This window comes from Staurois parvus, unplaced genomic scaffold (assembly GCF_062004578.1).
Source record: "Staurois parvus isolate SC_StPar_1 unplaced genomic scaffold, SC_StPar_1.0 ptg000165l, whole genome shotgun sequence".
Classification (NCBI taxonomy): Eukaryota; Metazoa; Chordata; class Amphibia; order Anura; family Ranidae; genus Staurois; species Staurois parvus.
In genome coordinates this window covers 55,808-79,116 of record NW_028317961.1, presented here as the reverse complement: position 1 = coordinate 79,116, position 23,309 = coordinate 55,808, and the positions used below count along the sequence as shown (strand labels likewise).

The window sequence follows — 23,309 nt, the reverse complement described above, 5'->3', positions numbered from 1 at the left end:
TGTGTGTACCATCGTCCACACTGTATGCAATTTTTTTCACAATTTGTTTAATTATTGGTGGGTTTTTTTGCACTTTGTTTTGTAGGCATTTTGTTTCTTGTTGTGTTAACAGTCTAGTTGTACTAACACTCTTTTAATCAGTGATCAGTGCAGTACTGGATGGTTTTAACTTTTATATATTCTGTTTCTGATTTTGTGCCAGATGCTCTTTCGTATAATTACATCAAATAGCCTAGGAACAGATTCGAAAAATATTTTGGCTATGATTTTTAGAAACCTACAGTTGCCTGCATATTAGCTATGCTTTAATCTCATGTGCCCCTGAAGCTCTGTATAACAATCTGCCAAGCTACTATGTTTTTGGATTCACTCTTCCATCCCACTATTGGTCAGTGAGACTACCCATTACAATGATGGGCTACAGGGACTGGTAGGTATAACAGTACAAAGCTTTGGATACCCTGGTGCAATCAAGCAGAAAGTGGAGCTTTACACTTTATGGACCCAAGCAGAAACGTTTCACAACTTTTTTTTCTTTTAACTTTGCAAAGCTTAAAGCAAGTATCTTTCCTTCTAAGGCGTTTACGTACATGTTCATTTATTTTTCTAGGGCATATGCCTTGCCTTTGTAGAGTACAAAATTAAATCTGAGTTTTCCAGCAATTCAGATGTTCTGCTGCTTAGATGTGAAGTGTTCATTGTTCCATGCCTACCTAAACACTGGTGTCATTTTAAGACAATGAGCCGAGTGCTTTGAATAACACACAGCAACACTGTTAGTTACATTTTCTGTAAGGTAGCGGATGGAGACAGCACCGCTAATAAATCAGACTATCTGTCGAATGTGCTTTTCCTCTTGTTTTATTCAGGTGGTAGTGAAGTGTAAACAAATAGCTGTGCTGGAAAGCCCTTGGTATTGATCTCCCATGATTAAATGCTAAGGCAGAGTGGAGAGTCATGGACCTCTTATCTTCAGCCTTTGCCAGACCTACTAATGAGAACTATGGGATAAAGGAGCTGAGAAACACTATTTACTATTCTTTTTATTTTTAAAAAAATCTGGATTTTTTAATTGTAAAAATGAGTATACTGACATTCCTTGACTACTACTGCAACATTAATTTTCATTCTTCTTTCTGTAAGTGATAAAATTGCAGTTGGATTTGATATTCTTTATGCCATTATTTGTTCTACTCTATATACTTAGAGGTGTTTTAAGTACTTTGTTATAAGTGCAATTTTAGCTGATAGTTTGATCTGTCAGACTTCAGCAAGACCTGGACTTTTTCGCAGTTGCCACAGTGTTCCCTGATTGTAGAGGGCATTACCTCTTCCTGCTCCACAATGGTTTGAAAGTACTCTAAGGGGAAAGCCTTCACTTGCAAGATGGTTCATAAGTGCAAAGTTGGCACTTCTGTGTGGGCTTTCCAGTTTACGATCCACTAACAGAGCTTGGGCGGCTTGCAGTAATTCCCTTTAAAGGCCTGATACTAAGAGACTAGACCCTTTTCTTGTGCTGGAGTCCGCACCTTCTTCTGAGCCCTAACGTCATCTGGAATACCCTCCTTCTCCTATGCTTTATCCAGGGAGGAATTCTCTACAGCTATGTCACAGCATATAGAGAAAGTTTTGACCATGATAGCTGACTCAAAATTCAGGGGTCGTAAGCGTGCTCCTGTACCATCTCATGCATCTCTGATTTTCCTGAAACTTCAGCTGCATATGCATAGTCCAGTGGGAGATGAAGAGAAAAGCACCCAAACCTTTATGGATTAGTTGCTGCAAGAGGGATCTTAGTCTACTGACCTAATTCCTAAGATCAATGATATAATTGCAGTACTTGTGGAGTCAGTACGGACATGCTTAAACCCACCTACACCTATATCCTTTAAACCCACCCTTCAGCCTTCTGTTGTGGTCATGTCTGTCAAGCTTAGTGTCTAGACAAAGATATGGCTAGGGATCCTGGATCTATTTTGTTGTCTCTGCTTTACTGAATTAACAGGCTAGCAGACGTTATGCGTATAGTCTCTGCATGTCTTCTTTTGGTTAACATTCAAAGGACCCCTTGGCGCAAGTTTTGGGCTACGGAATAGCTGTGCAAGAAGCCCTTACTGTGAATGCCTTATGATGGGGAGCACTTCTTTGCATATCCCTAGACTCTTTGATTAAGGAGATCACTAGAGGTAAAAGCACACTTTTGTCCTAGCAAAAGAAGGCCAAGCATCAGTGGAACTTTCAGAGTCTTAGAAGAGCTCCTTATGTTTTGCTCCGTCCTCCAAGTCACAGGTTCAACAACAAGCTAAAGCTACTGAAGTTTGTCTCCAGGTCCAAAGATCTTAGGATGCTCTGATGGCTCATTGAGATCAGTTCTATCTGATCTACACCTTTGCTCCTCTACAACTCTTCCCTCACATACTCTGAAGGATCATAATGAACAGCATTCAGCTGGTAATTTCCATCTTAGGAAATTCTGAGTATTGAATTCTTTGTTTAGACAGGACTGGATCTTCGCCTGGCCCAGAATTCAGTGAAGAGCCACATTTTGTCTCTGGATGTTTTTTTCAAAGACCACTAGTCTCTCGCTCTCTTGTTCAGGGTGTTGTCCAGGCAGCCAAGCAAGCTTTATTGAGGCCATTTGTTAGCATTGGTTACCTGTGGGCCTGTTAGCATTTTGTTTGCTGTGTTGCCCACTTTTTGGGCCTGTTAGCATTTTGTTTGTTATGTTACCCACCTCTCAACTAGATAGTTTTGACATGACCGTAAATCCATCTTGTTTCCCTTAATGAGCAATTAAGAAGACAGGATATCTTAATTGTAGAGTTCAGGACTGGTAGTCATCTTCATATGATTGAACACTGGCAAAAGCTGGGAATGCCGCTCTGTGCACGCTCACTTAACTGCACCTATTCCTTAAATGATGGATCTCCTCTCTTCTGGTTAAGTATCTACACCAATTCTTTAATATGCTTCACTGATTTTACTAACACGTCTATCAAGATCCAGTTGCTTATTGCCTCAGAACTCACTAGCAGGTTCTGGAGTGGTTGCCCTTCATGTACATCTTGGAAACCATGCCCAACATCAACAGAGTCTGCCTGTATTGTTTGCTTCGGGCACTGGATCCTGCATGTGTTGCCCACTTTGACACATTGTGTAAGGAGAGTAGTTAGCTGTAAGCTTCTATACAGGCTCAAGGCCATGGCCCATTCCTATGGTACCCAGACCCTGATGACCCCTTCGGATGTATACCCACCATTGATGGGTAAAGTTTGGTCTGCTCTGGGAACCTGCAGCATTGATGAATTAAGGCAGGGTTTCCTTGCATTTGTGACAGTGTCCTGTTTTTACATTAGGGGTGTTATTTACCTTGGTGTGTAATTCACCCTCTGGAATATCTCTACTACATTGGCAGTAGGTAACATCTGTAAATAAAAAATGGTGCAGTTTGTGTTATTACATTGTTAAAATATAATAAAAATAAATGAACTTCAATCCATCCTGTGTCCTCGGTAAGTGTGCAAAAGCCACAGATTATTACTCTTAATCTTATAATTAAGTGTATCTAAACAATGCTGTTTCCTCAAATAAACATCAATTCTGCAAATATCATGGAGTAATAATTTGTGGCTTTTGCACAATTGGAAGGTTTTGCACAGTTATTGAGGACACAGGATGGATTGCTTGTCATTTATATTTATTTTTATTATGTTTTAAGAATATGCTGTAATAAGTTTTATTTGGTTTTACACATAGTTCTACACCATAGTTTAAGGTGTAGCGCGTCACCTTGTCTTACTTACATTGCAATTGTGTGCCAGTCTGGTCCACAAAATTGTGTTAAGCTGATAACCATATAGTTGATTTTTTCCATAAGTGCAGAAATAAAAAGAATATTATATTATTCGGTAACAATAACCTTTTTGAGCTTGATGGATTTTTCCCATGCCACATTGCTGCTTAAGTGATGACATTCTTTTAAATGTTTTTTGGCTGAAGCAATTTCACCCACCATTTCCACAAAGTATATAAAAAACACGCCTGCTTCTTGCTACCTGCTTTTCCAGAGATGCAAACACTTGCCAGCACCTGGGTTGTTGCTGTTCCTTTTCTGGACATGCAAGTGGAGACCAAGTGCAGAATAGCTGAGGAAAATGGCTTATTGAGCTGCTGGTAAAAATTTTAAAAGATATTTTCCCTATGCATTTAAGTTGCCTGTTCTTTGCTTGAGTATTGGCTAAATCCTGACAAGATATTCAGGCCTTCAAAACTCTTTTGCTGAGTTAAATTCCACAGAAGAAGAATTTTATGGAAAAATGGTCAGTCCCAGAAGTGGATCCTGCCATTTTTTGTGCAATAACAGAAATTGGAATTGCATCAACATATTGTAATACTGTGAAAGTCATTCTATTATATTCTGTTTTATTCTATTCTCAACCAACCTCTCACTGTTTCTGATAAGGATTTTTTTTCCTTTAAGGATTCAGTGACAGGAGCTTTGAAACCCTTTAATATCACTTTAAGTAATGCCTCTTCTAACACAGGGAAATAAATCTAGTTTCAAGCTCCTCATTAAAAAAGTGTCTATCAACTGCATTTTAAAAACTTGGGAACAAAAATGCTGCATATGTGACCTTTACACTGTAGCAAGCATAAAAAGAATCACACTAAAAATGTTTTATTTTCCATTGAAATTGAATAATATAAATGAAGAGCTTTTAGTCAACTGAAGGTTATGAATTAGCCCAGCTATAAAGGTATTTTTTAGTTTGTACATTATAACGTTTAGCATGTTTTTCCCCTCTACACCATGCAGCGCTGGCGCTGGTCGCACTGGTTGCTACATAGTTATTGACATCATGCTGGACATGGCAGAACGGGAAGGTGTGGTAGACATCTACAACTGTGTGAAAGCTTTACGCTCCCGGCGGATTAATATGGTCCAGACAGAGGTAAGTAATGCATATAACTGTTCTTCTCTTCACTGTGGAACTTTTCCTACCACCCGGTTTTCCTTTTTAATGTTACATTTAGCTCCAATGTGCCTGCTCCTCTACCCCTTTGTCACAATGTGCCTCTAACCCAGCACACAAACTGTGGCTTGAGTGCACACCCAGAACAAAAGCAGTGCTCAAACACTGCACACAACAGTCATGGCACAAAAGAATGTCATCAGAAAACACACAGATTAATCAATCAGAGCATATATGAGCAAATCTCACACAGTCCGTGACATACAGGGCATGCACTATCTGAACACACATAGCAAGCAGGACATTTTACTGTTGGAGAACATACAAAGTCTGCAGTGGTGTAAAGCTGATTTTATTTGTAGTAACACTTAGTAATGCTGTGGTAAGCACAGTTAGAAAAGTTTGGCTAAATTTCTATTTTTGCCCTTACTGAAGCACTGATGATGATCTCTTTTGCAGTGTAATTTAATATCTACAGTATTAGGTGAACCTTCTGACAGCCTATGACACAGAGTTATGCTGTCATTTCCATTGTTTATAGAGACCTGCTGAAAACGCTGTTTACGCTGAAACTGTACTGAAAACACTGCCTCAACCACATTGGTATTGATGATTTCATTTATTGGAACACATCATTGTAAAGTATTCAAGAAAGAGGCATACTTTACTAGTAAAATAAATTTTCATTAGATAAACTATTGTACAGTAATTAATTTTTCTGTGCTTTTTTTACTTCCGTAATCACTTTGGCATTAGAGCAACTTTTTTTATTTTTGCACATACAGGTGAAACTCAAAAAATTAGAATATCGTGCAAAAGTTCATTTATTTCAGTAATGCAACTTAAAAGGTGAAACTAATATATGAGATAGACTCATTACATGCAAAGCAAGATAGTTCAAGCCGTGATTTGTCATAATTGTGATGATTATGGCTTATAGCTCATGAAAACCCCAAATCCACAATCTCAGAAAATGAGAATATTACATGCAATCAATAAAACAAGGATTGCACATAGAACAATATCAGACCTCTGAAAAGTAGAAGCATGCATATGTACTCCGTACTTGGTTTGGGCCCCTTTTGCAGCAATTACTGCCTCAATGCGGCGTGGCATGGAAGCTATCAGCCTGTGGCACTGCTGAGGTGTTATGGAAGACCAGGATGCTTCAATAGCGGCCTTCAGCTCTTCTGCATTGTTCGGTCTCATGTATCTCCTTTTTCTCTTGGCAATGCCCATAGATTCTCTATGGGGTTCAGGTCAGGTGAGTTTGCCGGCCAATCAAGCACAGTAATCCCATGGTCATTGAACCAGGTTTTGGTGCTTTTGGCAGTGTGGGCAGGTGACAAGTCCTGCTGGAAAATTAAGTCCGCATCCCCATAAAGCTCGTCTGCGGAAGGAAGCGTGAAGTGCTCCAAAATCTCCTGGTAGACGGCTGCATTGACCCTGGACTTAATGAAGCACAGTGGACCAACACCAGCAGATGACATGGCTCCCCAAATCAACACAGACTGTGGAAACTTCACACTGGACTTCAAGCATCTTGCAGCATGTGCCTCTCCATTCTTCCTCCATACTCTGGGTCCTTGGTGTCCAAATGAGATGCAAATGTTGCTCTCATCAGAAAAGAGGACTTTGGACCACTGAGCAACAGACCAGGTCTGTTTTTCTTTAGCCCAGGTAAGATGCTTCTGACGTTGTTTGTTGTTCAGGAGCGGCTTGACAAGAGGAATACGACATCTGAGGCCCATGTCCAGGATCCGTCTGTGTGTGGTGGCTCTTGATGCACTGACTCCAGCCTCAGTCCACTCCTTGTGAAAGTCCCCAACACTTTTGAATGGCCTTTTCCTGACAATCCTCTCCAGGCTGCGGTCACCCTGCTGCTTGTGCACCTTTTTCTTCCACACTTTTCCCTTCCACATAACTTTCTATTAATGTGCTTTGATACAGCACTTTGGGAACATCCAACTTATTTTGCAATTACCTTTTGAGGCTTTCCCTCCTTATGGAAGGTGTCAATGATGGTTTTCTGCACAACTGTCAGGTCAGCAGTCTTTCCCGTGATTGTGATTCCTACTGACCCAGACTGAGAGACCATTTAAAGGCTCAGGAACCCTTTGCAGGTGTTATCGATTAATTAGCTGATTAGAGTGGGACACTTTGAGCCAAGAATATTGCACCTTTTCACAATATTCTATTTTTCTGAGATTGTAGATTTGGGGTTTTCATGAGCTGTAAGCCATAATCATCACAATTATGACAAATCACGGCTTGAACTATCTTGCTTTTGCATGTAATGAGTCTATCTCATATATTTCACTTTAAGTTGCATTACTGAAATAAATGAACTTTTGCACCATATTCTAATTTTTTTAGTTTCACCTGTAAGTAAAAATCTGCATTTTTAGCTATAAAATTACCGAAAACCCCCAAAACATTCTATATTTTTTGAAAGCAGGGGACCTGTAGATTTAAAAGATAGTTGTTGCAATGTTTTATATCCCACAATATTTGCCCAACTGTTTATTAAATGCATATTTTCAGGAAAAAAATATAATAAAATGATTTTTAGTGCAAACACACACAGTATAATACCCATGCTTTTGTAAAATGTGAAATATGAGATTGTGTCAAGTAATTAGATACTAAACATGTCAAGTCTTAAAATTGCTTGCGCTCATGAAAAACTGTGGTACCTAAAACAATCCATTGGTGACACTTTAAAAGCCCATACAGCTCATCAGTTTGCAGTTACCTGCATTCTCTGTAGTGCTGGAATTATTACTCTCACTCTGACATTCAAGGTGATACCTCACATTTGTGGTATGATCACGGATTACATACACAAACACACCCTGGGCGCACATTTGCTTTTGCAGTTGTGTGCATGGTAGCGGAGGTTATGTTTAATTTTTTTTTTTTTTTTGTTTTACATTTTATGATCATTTTTGTTTGTTTTTTTTAATTAAACTTTATTGCTATCAAAAGGGGTTTCCGAACCTCATGTGATAGAAATGGGCAATTGACAGGTACTCTTTATGGATGTATTGGGGGTCTAATAGATCTCTCCTGCCCTCCACAGCATATAACCGAGCAGAGATCTGCTCTGTTACATGCTTCTCTAGCTGATAAAGCAAAGAGAATTATGTCTGTCAAAGTGACAAAATTAATGTTGCTTCCAGTTCCATTCCAGGCAGAGGAGTTTGAAGACAAGATGTTCTTTTGTCTCCTCCCAACCTCCATGTTAAAGCCCATGTAAGGTGGCAGGGGGGTGCAGCAAGGGGGGACCACACTGCGAAAGGGCCTGGTGGCTATACAGGTGCCGGATTACTATACATCTGGGAATCAGCTGAAGAAATTAAACTGAGCAGAAGCTGATGGGTGTTATTGCAGCCTGTTAAGATAAATACATTGCAAATGACCTAGAAGTTCATTATCAAGATCATTTTGAGATTTAGGAAATAAAAAAGTAAATGTGTTCAGCTTTTATGGAAAAAAAAAGTCAAGACACAAACTTGATCACTAAACATTTTTTTACCAAGTAAATACTGCTAAACTACATGTGTAGATAGCCAAAAACCACATGCCTTTTGGTGCATTTAGATTGTAATTTAGTTATAAAGGATCTCAGTGGTGTTTCACAATTCCTGCCTTTGACTGCCAAATGCTTCAAGCTACGGTTTAATTTCTATTAGCTTTGTTGTGCAGAAAAGAAGTTTGATGTGAACAAATGTCCATGTACATAAGCGTTAAGAATTATAGGATTTTTTTAAGCTTTGCAATTCTGGTGGAGTTTGTGTCCTGAGAAGCTAAAAATCTGCACTGGTGTTGAGGAACACCTAGAAAAATGTGGACAATTTTGTTTAGGAACAATGGTTCACTCCTTAGGACTTGTGTAGCTCTTGAGAGCTAATCTGAGCACTAATTTGCCAACAAATATCAAGATCTGTATACTATGTGTGCACAGTTATTAGGCAAGGGAGTATTTTGACCAAATCGTCATTTTTATGCTTATTGTCCAACTCCCAAGCTGTATAAACCTGAATGCTTATTGGTTTTAAGCATATCAGATGATGGGTATTTGTGTAATGAGGGAGAGTGCAGCCTAAGAAGATCAACACCCTATATCAAGGTGTGCATAATTATTAGACAACTTCTTTTCCTCAGTCAAAATGGGCCAGAAAAGAGATTTAACTGACTCTGAAAAGTCAAATATTGTAAAAAGTCTTTCAGGGGAATGCAGCACTTTTGAACCTGCTAAGATATTGGGCATGATCACAGAACCATCAAACGTGTTGTTGTAAATAGTCAACAGGGTTGCAAGAAACTTGTTGAAAAAAAAAAGATGCAAATTAACTGCCAAAGATTTGAGAAGACTCAAACATGAAGCTACCAGGAACCCATTATCCTCCAGTGCTGTCATTCCAGAACTGCAACCTACCTGGAGTGCCGAGAAGTACAAGGTGTTCAGAGAAATGGCCAAAGTAAGGAAGACTGAAACCAGACTACCACTGAACAAGACACATAAGTTGAAACATCAGGACTTAGCCAAGAAATATCTGAAGACGGATTTTTCAAAGGTTTAATGGACTGTTGAGATGAGTGACTCTTGACAGACAACATGGATGGGCCCGTGACTGGATCAGTAAGGGAGACAGAGCTTGACTTAACTCGGATGCCAGCAAAGTGGAGGTGGGGTACTGGTATGGGTTGGTATTAAGGATGAGCTAGTTGGACCTTTTCGGGTTGAAGGTGGACTCAAAATCAACTCCCAAAACTACTGCCAGTTTTTAGAAGACACTTTCTTCAAGCAGTGGTACAGGAAAAAGTCTTTCAAAAACACTCTGATATTTATGCAGGAGAATGCTCCATCACATGCATAGAAGTACTCCACTTCGTGGCTAGCCAGTAAAGGCCTTTAAGATGAAAGAATAATGACATGGCCCACTTCCTCACCTGACCTAAACTCTTTTGGGAACTTGTGGGCCCTCCTTAAATAGGAGATTTATGGTGATGGAAAACAGTACACCTCTCTGAACAGTGTCTGACAGGCTGTGGCTGCTGCACACAAAACTTGATCGTCAGCAGATCAAGAAACAGACTCCATGAATGGAGACTTATGACTGTTATTGAAAAGAAGGGTGGCTATATTGGTTACTGATTTTTTTTTTTTCTTTTTTTTTTTTTCTTTTATCATATGTCAGAAATTTGAATTTGTAAATTTTGAGTTATTACTCTCACAGCTGAAAATAAACAAGTGAGATGGGAACATTTTTGTTTTCCATTTAGTTACATAATAATTGTGCACACTGATAGTTGCCCAATGATTGTGCGCATACAGATATTCTCCTAAGAAATCCAAAACCTCAGTTTTACTTAATGCAACAAAAATCAGCAGCTACAAATACTGTGGGGTGAACGTCTGGCTCAGTTCGTTGGGGCAAACAAAGTGGAAGTGTGGGCGGGTACCTATCAAAACCCGGTACCTGCTCCCCCCAAAAGGTGCCAAATGTGGCAGCGGAGAAGGTAGAAAAGTGGAGCTTCAACTCTTCGGTGGAACTCCACTTTAAATATTCAGGTTTGAGGTTTATTAACATTTTGGATTGACCAAGTGCACTGTAGTTGTTCAATAATAAAATGAATCCTCAAAAGTACAACTTGCTCAATAATTGTGCACACAGCCTACAGTTAATTTATTTAGCAGTCCTTTTACTTTTGCACAAATCAATAATAGTCAACAATTTCATTAGAGGATACGTCCTATATGGTTTTAAACAACATGCAGAAAAGGTCACTGGTGTGATTTTGTTTTTATATTTTCATATGTAAATTATATTCAATCAGCAAGTATAGAAATATTGGTTTTAATCTTAATACTTCTGATATCTGCCTTTGTAACCTACTTATCTTCTGCAGGAGCAGTATATCTTCATTCATGATGCCATATTGGAGGCATGCTTATGTGGAGAGACTGCCATACCCGTCTGTGAGTTTAAAGCAGCATACTTTGACATGATAAGAATAGACTCACAGACCAATTCATCACATCTCAAAGATGAATTCCAGGTATTATCAGTATGTATTAGAGGCTTATCTATCTTTTGTCATATATGTAAGTTGCATGCAATTGGTTAATGCTCTAAATTTGTAATTCATGCATCTGTCCTTGTATCTGGATACAAAAGAAAATGTTTTTCATTATTTTAGGCTCAGCCATATTAAACATCCTCATTATATGGCATTACGTTTTGTGATCTCAGATTGCATTTTTATTAAACATTTCATCTAAACTACAGAACAATAAAAATGTTTGTGACAGGAAAAAAACCAACATTAGTATTACAATTGCATATTTTTCTTTATGTTCACTTTTGCATGTTTGCATGAAACTGTATGAAGTTTTCATTATGTAAACATTATACCAAAAACTTCCATTACTGGCACAGAGCATGCTGTTTGTGCTTCTAAGTACTTATAGCATGCAGCATTGATTTCTAAAGGTTACTTACTGTTGAGAGTAATAGATCACATCATCACATTGCATACATCATCTTACAATATACAATACCCCATAAAATTGTGAGTTTTTAGCTTCAGCCTACAAAACACTTACCAGTAAGTATGAATGCAGCCTAAATGTATGGAGTCACTTAGGTTTCTGAGGTTGTAGGATTATGATATTTACATTTGGACATGGTAAGTCCATTTTAAAATTGCAAAATACAGTTGTATTTGTTTGTGCATTCTTTGGTAAAATACTGGAAAAAGTTCATTTTTAACATTTATATATATATTCACAAAACCTTTTTTATATGATTGTCTTTAGCATGTATTGATGTGCATTCCAAATAGGCCTTTAGATTGAATGGTTTTTCAGTTTGGTAATTAATGGAAATGGTAATTAATGGAAAAACTTGATGTCTAAAAAGTACACTAAGTACTAGAATAGTTGGCATTTACGGTTTTTCTGAATGTGTTCTTCCTCATAGGAGTTAGTTCACTATATTCACATGGATGATGATCAATCACTTTGTGTACATTGGTTATTTAAAGTAAAACTTTCTTAAAAGAAATATGAGGGATGCTATTATTGACCATCACCTGAAAATGCTAGCTGCCTGGATGTTGTGCTGACCCTCTGGCTTTAGTGATTTCTGGCCTAGAATTAGGCCACAGCTCTGGAAAGTCAAAGTCAAAACTCCTTATCTCCTTACTTATTCTGGATTAGAGATTTAAGCCAATTCAATAAAAGGATAAATCAGGCAGCTAGTGTTGCAGAATGAAAAGTCAGCAATGGCAGATTCCTTGTTTATCTAGGAAAAGTGTCACATAATGGAACACAGTCTCTACAATGTTATTATTATTGAAGAAATGTGTGGAATTTGTCCATATCCTCAGATTTCCTGTTAAATGCTACTTAATGAGGAACTTTACACCCACGCTAATATCCTCCCCTATACCTTTTCACTGGATAGTCTACAAGACACATGTGATCTTCTGTGTACCTGGTCCCACACTGCCATTTTCATTTGTGATGTCATTTGGAGGTAATCTCTCACTTCCAGGTTCTTGCAGCAGGCCCCTTGATGACATAGCACATCATTAGGGTACTGGCTGGTAGTATTAAGAGACAGCTAGCCCCCTTAAAGGCATGCCACAGTATATCCCACAGCCTCATTAGATGGGTGATGTAAGCAACCCAGGAGCCTGCAAGTAGTGGTAGTTGATCATAAAAATTAAAAAAGAAATTGAAAATACAGTTTGTAATATTTAGAGAGGAGGGAGGTAGGCATGAGATGATGGTGGTTGGTGAGGATGAAGGTTAGCTTAAATTTGGTGGGACATTTTAGTATTACATGTGTAATTATTTGAATATTGGTAAGATTATACAGTTGTGGCCAAAATTATTCAACCCCCACTGAAATTGAGTGTTTTGGCCAGTTTGACATTGCTTTTGATCATTCAGTCATCTTGCTTACATTTACATTAAAGAGGCACTTGTAGGTCAGACAAATATAACATAACAGTTATAATGAAATAACCACAAATGTCTTTTCTGTGCTCACAGCATTATCAGTTTTATTCAACCCCCAAGTGACATTCAATCTTAGTACTTAGTACAGCATCCTTTTACAGTTATAACAGCTTTTAAACGTGAAGCATAGCTTGACACAAGTGTCTTGCAGCGATCTACGGGTATCTTCGCCCATTCTTCATGGGCAAAGGCCTCCAGTTCAGTCACATTCTTAGGCTTGCGCACTGCAACTGCTTTCTTTAAGTCCCACCAGAGGTTCTCAATCGGATTTAAGTCTGGTGACTGCGATGGCCACTCCAAAATGTTCCAGCCTTTCCTCTGCAACCATGCTCTAGTGGACTTGGAGGTATGCTTGGGATCATTGTCCTGTTGAAAGGTCCAACGTCTCCCAAGCCTCAGGTGTGTGACGGACTGCATCACGTTTCCATCCAATATCTCCTGGTACTGAAGAGAATTCATGGTACCTTGCACACGCTGAAGCTTCCCTGTACCTGCAGAAGCAAAACAGCCCCAAAGCATGATTGACCCTCCACCATGCTTCACAGTAGGCAAGGTGTTCTTTTCATCATAGGCCTTGTTCTTCCTCCTCCAAACATAGCGTTGATCCATGGGCCCAAACAGTTCTAATTTTGTTTCATCAGTCCACAGAACACTATCCCACAACTTTTGTGGTTTGTCCACATGGCTTTTGGCATACTGCAGTCGACTCTTCTTATTCTTTGGAGACAGCAAGGGGGTACGCCTGGGAGTTCTGGCACGGAGGCCTTCATTACGCAGTGTGCGTCTTATTGTCTGGGCTGAAACTTCTGTACCCACATCTGACAAATCTTTTCTCAGTTCCTCAGCAGTCACACGGGGACTTCTCTCCACTCTACGCTTCAGGTAGCGCACAGCAGTCGAAGTCAGCATCTTCTTTCTGCCACGACCAGGTAGCGTTTCAACAGTGCCCTTTGCCTTGAATTTGCGAATGATGCTTCCTAAGGTGTCTCTTGGTATGTTTAACATCTTTGCAATCTTCTTATAGCCATTGCCCTTCCTGTGAAGAGAAATCACCTCTTCTCTTGTCTTCCTGGACCATTCTCTTGCCTTCACCATGTTTGTAACCACACCAGTAAATGTCTAGAAGGAGCTGAGTATCACAGTCATTTTAAAGCTGCCTAATTGGTGCTTATTATGCTTGATTGCTGCTCGGTGACATCCACAGGTGTTTTCAATACCTGATGGAAAGCACCTGTATGAACCTCTGTTCTTCAGAGTGGTAGTCTTTAAGGGGTTGAATAATTGTGGCAATGAAGAAACCACATAAGAACCATTTACTACTGTATTACATAAACAATTGATGTCATTTTAGTTGCATTTGGGTAGTTACAACGTCCTTGTAGGATTTGATTCTGAATACAATTCCAAATGTACACTATAGTCCCTAAACCCCTTTACAGCATTGGGGGTTGAATAATTTTGGCCACAACTGTATATCTAGTTTTTCACATTTGAAGCTTTCAATGTGCATGATATATGCATGTTGTAATCTTTGAAGCTTTTCATTGAAAAAGTAAGCTGAACTCCCTTTCACATCTGTGTGACTTCAGCAGGGTTCATCACCATTATTTGTGGATGGGACATCCCAATGAAGGCAAGGGGAGCTTGACAGCACCTGCAGCTATTTACAACTATTCTCATGTAAATTCTCAGGTAAATGCTTGTGCACCAATTACCCTAGGATAATCATCCCTGGACACAGACTGTCAGCATCCAGGACTGATCATTTGCAGGTAATCACTGCATGAGCATTTACATGTAAGCATCTGTAAATAGCTGTGAGTGCTGTCGGCTCCCATTGCTTTGAGTGGGGCTTCCCTCTCCCACTTGATTCCAGGGAACCCCACTAGTTCTCCTTTGGGTAATCACAAACAGCCACATTCACAAATGTGGATAGGACCTTACATGCACTTTTCATTCCATTTCCCTTTTTTTTTTTTTTGCCATAACAGAATCCCTCCCCTAAACAGACAAGATATTGCTAGTCATTGGCCAAAACAAACATGCATAACGCTTTAAAAAAAAAAACACATGTGAAAGGACAACAAAAATACATGAACATGCATTAAAATTAAACCAAAATGTCAGAAAAATGCATTAAAAATGCAGATGAGCAAGCATGAACCTAGGCTTAGTCCTGTAGGGGTAAGGATGGAAGAAGTTACAAATGTGTATGCAAGCTCTCTGCTCATTATTAACGACCAGTATCTCTATGTAGCTAAACAGCATCATTGTGTTATATACAGCATCACCATTGCATCATATGCATTAAAGTTATTGTTTAGGGACTACTTCTTGTTTTGCTCACAGCCTAGAAGCAGTTCTTGCACCCCTGACTATAAAAAAAAAAATAATAGTATTTGTATCCAGAGTAATCAAAAGTTTCACAGTTACTGAATTCATCACAATCCAAATATGTTTTTTTATTGTTGTACTCCTTAAAGAATAGACTTCTTTCCTTTTGTAAGAATATATGTTGCATGTGCACATTTTCAGTGGCAATCTTTGAAAAAGGTTCAGATATAGTATTAGATGTAGCATGAAGCAGAAACCCTGTCTTAATGATCACTGGGGCGGTACTGTGCCTCTAATGAATTTCTCTCCTACAGACTCTGAATTCTGTAACCCCACGACTACAAGCTGAGGACTGCAGCATAGCCTGCTTGCCAAGGAACCATGACAAGAACCGCTTCATGGACCTGCTGCCTCCTGACAGATGTCTGCCTTTCTTAATTACCATAGATGGGGAGAGCAGCAATTACATCAATGCAGCACTGGTGGATGTAAGGAGACCCCCCTCTCTGTTTGATGTGTGTAGAGGACAGGAGTCGTAGCTGATCCAGCATGATTGATGAAGTAGTGCTACAAACTATGCCAAAACAAATAGGAAATTAATGGGCAGTAATTAAAGCCCTGTTGTCATTCACTAAAATTGGATTCTCATGAAATACTGGCAAGTTGTTTGTCATTTTCAGGGTTCACCTCTTGTGGGAATGATTGTTTCACATGGCCCATTTACTTCCACTCTAGCTGTTAACACAACGCCTGGAAGCATTCAAGGTTAAAGAGACACAGGCTGAGGATCTGTTTGCAGCTCTGAGGCCACCGTGCTCTGTGAGAAGTTACAAAAGTGTTCACGTCTTCCCAGATGTCATTTAGCTGTAATGCGTGCTGCTCGATTTCTTATGTTCGTTGTTACGAGAGTTCCCATTCACATCTGTTTCTCTAGCCAGATATCACTTAAAGGGAGCTTACTGCATAACTAAAGCTGTTCTGCTAAGCCTCGTTGTTTGATACAGCCAAGAATACTTGAAGAATGTGTAATTAGACCAAACAAATTGAGAAATATATTTATACTTTACATTTTTACACACATACAAGAACACGTGAAATGTATTTTTAAATGACTCTTACAGAGAGAGCTAAAATTGGCTGCATACATCCTTGTTTACACATCACAGAACCGCAATACCATGCATTCCATGTTATTTGCTCAATTCTAACTAAGCAATTTCTCAGGCTGAATAATTAATGGATAACATTAAATTGCAAATGGAGACTGTAATGAACTACATTAGGCAGAACATTTTATGTTGCATTTTGAACAGTCATTGCGATTTGTTTCATTTAGTGTAATTGGTTAAGTGTTATGCAGGAGAATGAAAGGCAATCAAATGCAATCATGCTTTGGTCTGTGTTTATGGTACTGGGTTTCAAATATCTTGGCTTAAATCTAAAATATCCATCTCATCTTATGGTTTGTGGTTCATCTATAACAGCTCAGTCTTATAACTTCTGTTTTGTTTGTAGTTGTGAGTAATACTAAAAAGGACTAGTTCCCTCTCTCGGCCCAGTTTCTATTCATCCTGTTAAGACAAGCATTTTACTTATCCCAGAAATATAGCTGTTGCCAAGGAACTTGATTGGCAAACATGTTGGAGCACCTCTCTAGCTTGTTATTGTAAGATGCACACATTCTATATTATTTATAGCAAACCTGTACAGCGAATTATAAATGAAAAACAAAAAGTGTACTAGGTAGCTAACAGGCGTAAACTGTTAGCACAAATCCCTTTTCTCAACATTTGTTACTCCAATACCTTCCAGAGAACCCTTAAGTATATCTGCTCCTAACAATGGAGATTAGGCATGCTTGCAACACCATTCTATGTTGCAAAGCTTGGAGTCTGATTAGCCTTTTACCCCCGGTTCACATATCTGCGTTCCTGCGGGCTGTGTTTTGCACGGGCACGAGAGACCATTCATTTGAATGGACTCCCGTGCCCCGGGACACGCAGGAAAGAAGTCCCTGCACTTCTTCTGAAAATGCAGCCCGCACAGGAACCTCGGTTCCCAGTACGGTTGCAATTTCCAGTGCGGGTGGCGTGCCATTAGAGTTAATGGCACCCGCATGAGGGTCCGCATTCTTCTTTGTGGGTGGTGTGGCTCCATAGCGGCACCACCCATCATAACTTTTAGTGTTGCACTGATAAAAGTATCAATGCCGATACTAAGAATTTTCATGATAATCGATGCTCATGCAAATGCTCCGATACCTGAAACGGATACCTTTAGGCTCCCGTTCTTTCAGCTGTCAGCGGGATTCCCCACTGACATCTGAAATGTAAATAGAAAAAAAGCCGGCAATTGCTGGTTGTTAAGGAGAGGGGCCACTGCATCCTTAAAGTGGTTGTAAAGGCTCAAGGTTTTTTACCTTCATGCATTCAATGTGTGAAGGTAAAAAAATCCTGTGTGCAGCAGTGCCCCAGCCCCATCAATACTTACCTGAGCCCCATCGCTATCCTCGGCTATCCCGGGTCTCTGCCTCCTCATTGGCTGAGACAGCAGGCGGGAGCCGTTGGCTCCCACTGCTGTCAATCACTGCCAGTCAGCTCATGAGGAGAGAAAGGGGCGGAACCAAGGCGAGGCTGTGTGTGTGAACGGGCACATGGAGCAGCGGGTTGCTGCTTGCTATGGGGGCACCCTACAGAAAGGAGGAGCCAGGAGTGCCAGCAGGGGGCCCAACAAGAGGAGAATCTAGGCTGCTCTGTGCAAAACCACTGCACACAGTAGGTAAGTATAGACATGTTTGTTGTTTTACAAGAAAAAAAAAAACCTTTAGTATAACTTTAACAACCAATGACTCATATAACTGTCAGCAGGGTTCCCCTGCTGATAGCTGAAGTGTAAACAAGTCCCAAATTGGAACTGTCAAAAAAAATATCAGCCTGACAATGTTAACAACTTTGCTGAGCCACTAAAACAGAAAGATAAAAAGAAACATTGTATCTTTCTGTTTATGCATCTACAGATCAAAGTGATGAACTTCATCAGTTAAAGGCATCCTGTCATGTAAAAAAAAAAAAAAGTTTTAATTTCAAAGAAAAAAAAAAAGTTCCTCTGTTTAAGCCCTACGAACCCTAATTTACTTTAATCAGTCCCAATTTAACTCCTTATTCTCCATTTAATTAATATTTTTTTTTATTCTATTTTATTTTTTAATCATTTCTATTTTATAAAATATTGGTAATTAAAACTTTTTTTGCTTTGTTCATTATAATTTTTACACCTTTAACATATATTTACACTTTTAACATTAAAAAAAAAAACGCAAAATTGAAAAAATAAATGTATTTCATTTGTAAATAACTTTTTAATGCTTTGTACCAGAATTATAATTTTAGTGTAATTTTATACAGCACAAATTACAGAATAAAATGTGCACTTTTTATATGCAGTAACACTATTTTTAATCTAATACTGCCCAAAAAAAAGAAAGTGCCTTTTTTTTTTTTGTTTTTAGATTTGTTACTTTTAATTGTCCAAGGACTGTGAAACAAATGATTGTAGCAAGACAATATTCCCCCCCAAAAAGCCTTGTTTGCCCTATAAAAAACAATATATGTATTACGACGTTATATGTCAAATGTGAAAATTGCTCTGGCCCATAAGGGGTGAACAGGTGTGAGAGCTGAAGTGGTTAAGGAGCGGGGCCGCTGTTCTTAGCAACCAATCACTCATTCATCTGTCAGTGGGGTTCCCCTGTTGACAGCTGAACTGCAGACAAAACAGTTGCTGGCAGATATCGGTAAAGGCAAGTACAAAAAAAAAAAAGTTTGAGTACTCGTACTTACTGTAAAAAAGTGGTATTGGTGCATCCCTAATAACTTTTCTTCTGGAGCAACAAATGTTATGATGAGTGATGTGTTCTAACAGCTTGTGCTGTAACCTGGTACTGCTACTACCCAGGTTTTTTATTCTTCCCATCTTGCTACACTTTAAAAATATAGACACAGAGTTTATTGCACTTGGATCCATATAAACGATTTCCGTGAGATACTGAACATTGCCCATAATCACTGCTCTTTTGTACAATTTCACTTAAAGAAGACCTATTATGAAATTACATTGCCCTGTCCTAACTATCATGCTTACCTAAATCCATAAACTGTAAATGAGCTACAGATGTACATACCTTTCCTGAAAAAAATGGATGGTCACACAATCAAATGCTGGAGTAATGGTCATTTTCCTGTGCAGAGGCAACATATCTTGTGTGCTAGTGTAACAGGACTTTATCTTTTCTATTTATGAGTTTTACAGTAGTAAAATATGTTCTGCATTCTAGCCAATAACACTAGAGAGGTGTGAGAAGTCTAATGTGCTCTTAGGTTTGGGGTGATCTAAACCCGCTTTTGCTGGTGCAACCTACCACCAACAGCTAATTCCAACTATTGGTGGTAGGTTACCTTGGACTGTTTGGTAATGTTTGCAGTTGAAAGTGGTCAAATTGCAGCAAAATTGCCTAGTACACAGCCAACATTAGAGATACAACAAGAAGACAAAAAGTGAGAAGTACCTAAAAGAAATAACCTTGTTTGTCATCTTTTGCAGAGTTACAGACAACCAGCTGCCTTCATCGTTACCCAGCATCCTCTTCCAAACACTGTGAAAGATTTCTGGAGATTAGTATATGACTATGGATGTTCTTCATTAGTGATGCTTAGTGAAGTGGATTTGACACAGGTCATTTTGGTTGAAAATAAAATATGTAACCAATTGCTCTTAAAAGACATGCTTTTCACACAAAGTTTGATTTTGGCACAGGGATGTCCACAGTATTGGCCTGAAGAAGGCATGTTGCGGTATGGTCCAATCCAGGTGGAGTGCATGTCCTGTTCAATGGACTGTGATGTAATCAGCAGAATCTTTAGGATATGTAATCTGACACGGGTACATACAAACTTTTTTTTTTTTTTTTTATGGAGTTATAACTGTATAAAGTGTGCCACAAAACCTTCCCTTTAAGTGACAGTCTTTAGCCACCTAGGTATGGGGCAATGCAGATCACATTTTGGTTTATTTTAAAGGATCATGGTAGATCTGAAATAAGAGCACGTCTACTGTGTGTTTCTTTGCCAGTCTATTATTGATATCTTTAGGTAGTAGGCCACTGACCCAGGACAATAATGTGTTTCTAGTCTTCTATCTTATTATGTGTTTGTATGGTGTCAGTGGCTCACTCTGAAGGTAAGCCGAGGGAATCTTTGTCAAATTGTATATGTTTGGTCAGCTTACATGAAGATGTACAGTATATAGAAAAGAACTCAAGCAGTCCTCAATTCTGTAGCTAGTTTGATAAAAAATTTAGACCTAAAGGTTAAAGAAAATCTTGCATTAAAAGATAAGTTAAAAAGAAATAAAATTATAAATGCACATCTTTTTGCACATAACATTTTTTTAAAAATGTGCATTGTTAATTTTTTCACTTCAAGCTTGCAAAGCATTGCACCCACCATCAGCAGATCGTGGGTGCAATGCAGGGCTCTTGCAGACTGTCAGTGTAAGCTGTCTGATTGTATCTTGTACGGGCAGGCAGTTACACACTGACAGGGAGCATCAATGAACTACCTAGAGTGCTCAACAGCACCCTGATAGTTAATTGAGAGCCACAAGCCAAGGGCTGCAAAGGCTGTTGGTACACGTAGTTCTCCCATTCACAGAACTCTGTGAATGAATGATGAAGCAGGACATGAGTTTTTACATGGAAGAATCTCAAATAGGGGTTCATCTTAGACATCAAAAAGGAAATAATTTATTGTGTATAATAAATATGTATATATATGTATAATCATGTATTGCCCCCCTCTCTATTGTACAGCGCTGAGCAAACCCATTGGCGCTATATAAACTCGATGTAATAATAATAATATTTTTATGAAAATTTTGGGGCTCTGATATGTATTTGGACATTTATGCAGAAGTATCATGCTGGTCAAAGTGCCCTTGTAATGAGTGGTTCTGTTTAAAACTATGAAGATACTAACAACTGGGCAATGCATAGCAATGAACATATTAAAAGCTGGGTTCAGAAAGGGCATTTGTCTGCCATCTTTGTTCTTACTGGGGAAATTTCCTTTCACTTACTATTAGGACAGAACGTGATGGGTACTCTCTGAAATGGCTACACAGACAAAAACACACTTATAGTACAGGGGAGAGGGGGGGGGGGGTTTAGACCTACACATACAATATTTGTTACTTTTTGTTCATTCTTGTCATGGAGACAGCTGCTGTTCTTGATTTTCTTGTAGTAATTAGCAACCCCATTGGGGTTATAGACAGAGATCGGAACCTGACAGAAGTTATAATTCTTCCCAAAAATAGAAAAAAGCAAATCAATTGGCTTTTATAGCAAGGTTACTTGTATATTATGGCATACCTTCTTAAATATAAAGTGACAGGTGAGAGATCCATTTATGCAAAAAAAAATCATCATCCTTTAGGAATTCATAAACAGTTGGTTTGTGTGTGTTGATAGGCCCAAAGAACATCTGATTTACTTGTTCTTTAAGGGAATGGATCTTCTCGGACCTGCATTTGACAGTGTTATTCCAGATGCCACTAGTGGTCAGAGTGCATGACTGCCTTACTGTGGGTGGATAGGAGAAAACCCCATCCTTCATCTATTACTACAGTAGTACATTTTAGGTGATTAGAGTATACCTCCCAATTAAGCCACAGTTCCCAAAGCCAGAAGTCCTCAATCTCATTTGCTCAGTCCTCTGCAAGTTGGGACATCTTTGTTCACCCTAATGAGTCCTGCTAGTCTAGCTCCTTACAGTTTGGATGTTTAGACTTCCTTTGGTAGATTCTGCTTTAGACCAATTAGCAAGGTACCTTTTTTAGCTGCCCCTTCTCACTCTTTTTGTATTACTTCACCCCATTGCACCAGGTTTGTTTGGCTTTCTTGCACCCTGGGATCTCTGATTCGTACTGTGATAGCACCTTATCTATGGGAATGGTATCCCACTGACTCTCACATTCACCTCTGCATGGTAGTCTTTTTCCTTTATAAATGGCTACACCCCTTGTAGTAGTTGACTTTCCTCAACAACACTGACCCTTATATCCACCCTAGTACCTTTTCCCAGCATCTCAATTGTGAAGCACTCATGAGACCTTCCCTGATGAAAGTTAGTTTCCATTGTGAATAGCATATTTTTCCCATTCACCTCTTTGGGGGTTTGTGTGTAGAATGTTTCTTCCCCATTCACTTCTTTCAGGGTTTGTGGTATTGTTGGGGAATTTCCACTTAACATTCCCTTTCTGTGCTGTCTTTCAATCTTTTATGGTCACTTCCTTTGAGTTAGCAAGTCTGGTATTTGGACAAGGTACAAAGCTGTTCCTTTTGCAATGAGAAATCCTGGAAACTTTTCACCAGACTCTCTTGCCTACTCCTTGAATACGGTTCTACGGAACAGAAATTTTAGAGTCGGTGGGGGATCCCTCTGTTGATCAGTCTTTTAATTTGAATTGCACTGGACCTCATCTGGTGGCTTCAAAAATCTTCCTCTCTGAAAATATTTGAGAACATCCCTTTTAACTGACCAGCGGACCTACTTCCTACACTAGACAGTGTTGCGTGTGCCATTTGTGACCACACTATTTTCTTACCAGGATTTACTGGATCTCCTCATATGATTACCACTTTGAAGAGTGGGGGCTTCTGTAAATGTGTTCTTCTCCTTTCTCCCTTGAATAGAGTATCTGTAGCTGGAAGGTCCTGTCTATTCTTGGAGGGTCAGCAAACAAAACACTCTACAAGATAACACAAGTTATCTTGTTGCAGATATCCGTAAAGTGGGATAGTAGTATAAATCTAAAGGCTTTCATGGGTCCTAATTACCGGGGGAACCTTGTGATCAAGCTGCAGTCCCCTTATGTTACTTCTATGCTCTGTATTCCTCTGTTCTTTATTA

At 39.1% G+C, this 23,309-nt stretch overlaps 1 protein-coding gene across 12 annotated transcripts in view; it reads left to right on the top strand.

The window, feature by feature from the left end:
- The window catches only part of LOC149462829 (receptor-type tyrosine-protein phosphatase kappa), a 571,684-nt gene that overhangs the window by 535,287 nt on the left and 13,088 nt on the right, over positions 1–23,309 (top strand). For 6 of the 12 annotated variants that reach the window (XM_089676124.1, XM_089676123.1, XM_089676120.1 and 3 more), the window contains 5 exons: positions 4,817–4,952; positions 10,890–11,048; positions 15,657–15,830; positions 19,942–20,073; positions 20,155–20,280. In XM_089676124.1, coding sequence (XP_089532250.1) covers positions 4,817–4,952; positions 10,890–11,048; positions 15,657–15,830; positions 19,942–20,073; positions 20,155–20,280 — 727 coding nt within the window. The remainder of the gene's footprint in view (positions 1–4,816; positions 4,953–10,889; positions 11,049–15,656; positions 15,831–19,941; positions 20,074–20,154; positions 20,281–23,309) is intronic. The other 6 variants (XM_089676119.1, XM_089676126.1, XM_089676130.1 and 3 more) reach the window with 1 other exon arrangement.